Genomic DNA, 5,257 nt, shown 5'->3' with positions numbered 1-5,257 from the left:
TTGGTATGGACATGAAGATAAGAGATTGGTTGATGGAATGATATCAGATAGCAGTCTATACAGTGCCAAGTCCTCTAATCTAGAATGCCTGTGACTAGTGGCGTGCCATCTGTACTTGGGCCACTACTATTTAATTTGTTTATTAATGATATAGGAAATGGTCAAAAGAATTCTGATCCCGTGTCTCCTTCACTTATTCTACATGTAGTTTCACAAATAGAGTATGTGACCTCCGATTTATCGGATATCAAAGTGCAAAACTTTACACTCAGCGATGTGAGACCATTCCCACCGATTCATCGACCTTTCCAACATATGCAAATCTTCCGGACGAGCCACGACATTGGCACACTACATCTATAATTCTCCTCTCATTTAGTACACAACTCTTCGATATCTGATAGATATCGAAGAGTTGTGTACTGAGTGAGACTGGGCCAGTCCATTTTACTAGCATGGTATCTATACATTGCAACTTAAATATCATGTGCTGTAGGAATCTGTCACTTTTTTATTTATTTATTTTTATTTTTTATATTATTTTATTTATTTATTTTCATTTTTTTCTCGCAAAATCCAATTTAAAATAATCAAGTAAACATAGTATATGCATTTATTTCATCAACCACTTTTTTTTCTTTTTCTTTTACTTTATTATAGTGTATTTCCTGTAAGATTATCTGACATTCTATTACTAAGCTAATTAAGCTTAACCACTAAATTCGATTTGTTTTCTTAGCATTACTATCTTTATGTTTTATTTCTGTTTATTGTTTACATCCTTTAATACAGAAAGTATTTTTAAATCTGCACTATAGATATGCTGTTCTCGTTTATTTATCTTTTTGGTTCAAGAATTTAACTGTGTAAAAGACAGAAATGATCATGAACAATATAAAAATCAATTACATCTTAAAGAAATTATCAAAATAATTTATTTCGTGTAAAAAGTTATTACATTTCACTAGTTAGCACCTTTCTTTTTAATGACCTATCTAATAATAAAATCCTCTTAGAATTTCCAAAAAAAAAGAAAAAAAACTACACTTTAACATTTATTAGGCTGTCTATTACAATTTAAAAATACATAATTCCAGTCTCAATGCTGGAAAAATATCCATGGTAACATTATAAAAACCAAATTTCTACTATGGACAAACATATAAACATATAAACATTGTAAACAAAAAAAAAAAAAAAAAAAATATATATATATATATATGTGGCAAGAATAACCGGGTGATATGCAAATTATTAAAATATTCAACATTAGTTCGATTTCAGCGTCACTTTTTTATTTATTTATTTTTATTTTTTATATTATTTTATTTATTTATTTTCATTTTTTTTCTCGCAAAATCCAATTTAAAATAATCAAGTAAACATAGTATATGCATTTATCTCATCAACCACTTTTTTTTCTTTTTCTTTTTTTTTTTTACTTTATTAGAGTGTATTTCTGCATTGAAAAGGCAGAATAATTTGAAAAGCTGTAACTTCATTGCAACTCTCCCTTAAGTATACAAAAATAAAACAATATGCGAGCATAATATACTTGTCTTAAAATACTTATTTTAGTTATCATAAATTGGACTGTTTAGATTTTAACCCAATAATGAGTTTGAATTATTAAAAGTTTGCGCATTAGTTGTCCATGGATCGAGGGACATCCTACTTTTGATAATAATTATATCAAATCAAAGGCAAATTTCAGTACAAACTATGTGTTTAATATATAAGAATACAATGAAATCTAGATAACGTTGTTTCTCGATATGAAAGAAATAAATCCACACACAAACATTAAAAAAATAACACTATGCGCTTCGAGCGATCCAGTCTTCAAATCTATACAGTGAATTCTAAAACTTAAAATAGGTAAACAAACCTATGTTGATTAATTTGATCTTAGTAAGTTCTTTCAGTAAAAATCTACATCTGTTATATTTTTATTGCTTATAGTTTTTTTTTTTTTTTTTCAAAATTAATGCCACTCGGCGTTGGCTATACTGCACGTCATCAGGCAGAGTTCCATAACTTGATATATTTCTCTAGAAAACTGAGGTTCGGTTACTCCGTTAAAAATACCAATACAAAGTCTTTCACTTTTCTTCTTATGTCGGTTTAAACTTTCCAGTTCGTATGTGACTTCTCTTCGGTTGGAAACGGGGGCATGAATATGAAGTATTTTTAAATTGCGCATCCTTACAATTCTAGAAGCAACGAATGTAGTATTTAACAAAATATTTCCACAAGAATTTCCTCCTTTTGATGTTAAACAAAGACGACGTAATTTAGGAATAGTTGATAGACAATCCCAAAGTGAGTGTGATTTAAGATTCATTCTTTCATGGTCTAGAAGAAGATTAGATAAAGAATTAAAATTATGACATGCAGATTTTAGTGGCATCAAACAACAAAAATATTCAAAACACCCCAGTGACTGTAGTCGTAGCGTCTCCAGGTATTTACATTGAAGAGACACAAGAGGCAAGAATGATGCATATTTAACATGTGGCAGGTCTACAAGAGTTAAGGATTTTAAATGTTCCAACTCTGATAGTAGGTCTAAATCTTTATCTGTACATCTTAGCGTAGCTAAACAACCATCACTATGGCAGCCTCGAATATCACATTCTTCAATGATTACACAATTCTTTACAATCATAACAAAACAAGAATCATTCAAATATTCCAAAGTATTAACTGCAGTATGTTGCTCTAATGTGGTTCCAGATGTTTCACCACTGGGTTCGATATTTTTACATTCAGTAAATGCACAAGAAGAAACAGCAAGTTTTCGCAAACATTTTAAGTAGCTAATAGCAAAACAAGGATTATGTTCTTCGCTAAAATGAGACTCAAGCAAATTGATTTCCGTAATCTTATTACATGTCTGGAAAAAATCTGATAACATATTATTAGATATGCTACTTAACCACGTGCTTTCGCAAATCCTTAGTTTGCGCAAACCTTTTCCTCCGCTTTTCGACATATCATATAGATGTAACGGAGTGATGTTAAATCCAATAAGTTCCAGATATTTGAGTCTAGATGTGGGAATTTTATTAAAGAAATATTCTCTTTCATTTTCCCGACCATCGCTATAAAGAGATAAATGCGTGATATTTGTAAAATTCTCTGAAATTCTATGGTCTGTATACAAGTCTATCCGTCTGTCATATGTAAACCAACACAATCTCTTAAATTTCATAAGTTTATTGCTTGGCTTCAGTACAATATCCTCAAGTGTCCGTAACAAATATCTGTAATACACAAGAGTGTTTAAAGAAGGAATAATTTCTGAAGTCAACAGAAAGCTATCCACATGTGGTATTTGATACAGCTTTCCTGTATAACGAAACACATGACGAAATCGATTATCTGAGTTAAAGAATTCTTTAATTAAATGCAAGTGTAAACTTCGCAACTGTGTGCATTTTGACAGAAAGTAGAGAAGAATTGAAGAATGTAAAAGATCAAATTCAAAATACAAACTACGAATATTATTAAACTTTCTGACAGGTAAACTTTTGAAATCTTCAAGTATTATGAGCTTATCTCGTGTGGTGGTGCTTTTCATTTTAGTATTACAACATTGCACAGTCCACGAAAGAGTACTAAGGAATGGCAAACGAACTATAATCTCTGAAAGCGAATGAAGTGGTATCTCGCAGTTTACAATATGCAATGTCTGAAGCTGTTTGCATTTAATTATACAACCTTTCAATATGTCAGAGTCAACCCAGTTACAATTATTCAAGTCTAATGTTGTAATACGCAACGAACGTTTTTTAACTGAGAAATATGATTGTAACTCTTTCTGCGATATTTTTTCCATATCAAAAAACTTCGTATTTTTTACAAGCTGTCTATTCAGAACCAAGTATCGAAACCTCAAATTTACCTTTCCAACCTTGTAAAGATCGCTAGACGAGAGAAAAGCTAGAATTCTGAGAAGAACTTCATCAGAAAAATCCATTAGCATAAAATCTCGCCTCTCCATACTTGAAGGATTTTAATGGTTCTTCACACTATACGAATATCATAGGCATGAGATTTAAAGAATACCATACTTCGAATTAGGCTTAAGCTTTCGAAAATATTTCTTGAACCACAAATGAAGTTGTTATCATATTATCATACCTTGAAACAAAATTATTCAGTCAATTCTAAAACTTGCAGAACACACACAACTAATCAACAATTCACATTTTGAAATCCCGCGCACTTTGAAACATAATTCCACTGCCACAGTAGTTACGAAAGATTCAGTTTGCTGATGAATCTTGAGCAAAGAGAATGCAGACCTCCTAGTGGCACCAAATGGAAACATAAATGTACACTCAAATAACAATTTAATTATTTGTTTTGGAATATTCGAACCTCATAGGATTGAATAGATTAGTATAGAATAAAATATATATTTAGTTGGATTCGAATTTATGAATTATGTTTATTCTCCGAATAAACTGATCATTAACAGATACAGAATATTAAAATTATTAACTGAACATCTGCGAATACTACGTTGGCTGCTCCAATCGCTTTCATTTAAGAAAGCGCATGCGCTTTCATCCATAGCTGTAGTGATTGAAGAGCTCATTTTTACGGTTAACTCCCGGGAAAAAGTGTGCACCGTATGGCGGTTGAGAGTTAGCGGAAAAGCTAAAGTGCGTGACTCAAAAATCAACACTTTTTACCCTCATATTTACATTGCTGTTTGTCCGAAATTTTTATATGTAACAAAGACTTATTGTAATTTGATTACATTTTTTTTACATTTATCTTTCTCCAGAGAGTTATTAACTGATTAGTTTAAATATCAAAATAATGTCTAATCCAGATGATTCCTCTCAGTTGCTTAGAATAACTCTTCCAGATTATTGTTTTTTTTTGTTTTTTTTTGTTAAGGCCATTAAACCTTCAGTCTCTCATATCATTGTACAATCATTATACACAATTCAACTACCATTTCAAAAATAAATAAATAAATAAACTTTCCATTCAAATAGAATGATTTACAATATCACCTACCAATGGTGCACTCAGGATTTAATCTTGGTAGGGGGGGGGGCGAGTTGAGTAGACGATTTGAGATTGCACACTACGCATCGCATACGACCTGTGACTTGAGCATCTGCAATGATCGCTAATTAATAAGTAGTATAGAAATAGAGGAACAGGACACAACGTAAATAAAAAACTGAATTTTAATTAGGAAAAGATTTTTCGAAACTTTTCTAGAGTTTTTTTT

The 5,257-nt window shown here is 31.0% G+C and overlaps 1 protein-coding gene across 1 annotated transcript; it reads right to left on the bottom strand.

The window, feature by feature from the left end:
* Nucleotides 1-917: 917 nt before the first annotated feature.
* On the bottom strand, nt 918-4,263 carry LOC150093987 (uncharacterized). Its single transcript, XM_090412906.1, has one exon. The coding sequence runs from the start codon at nt 4,004-4,006 to the stop codon at nt 1,985-1,987; it is 2,022 nt and encodes a 673-aa protein (XP_090269032.1). The 5' UTR covers nt 4,007-4,263; the 3' UTR covers nt 918-1,984.
* Nucleotides 4,264-5,257: the final 994 nt, after the last annotated feature.

This window comes from Typopeltis vanoorti, chromosome 23, assembly GCF_054136105.1.
Source record: "Typopeltis vanoorti isolate ZY-2024b chromosome 23, IOZ_Tvanoo_1.0, whole genome shotgun sequence".
Taxonomy (NCBI): domain Eukaryota; kingdom Metazoa; phylum Arthropoda; class Arachnida; order Uropygi; family Thelyphonidae; genus Typopeltis; species Typopeltis vanoorti.
Note: the sequence above shows the minus strand (reverse complement) of the source record. Positions and strands in the feature narration are given on the sequence as shown.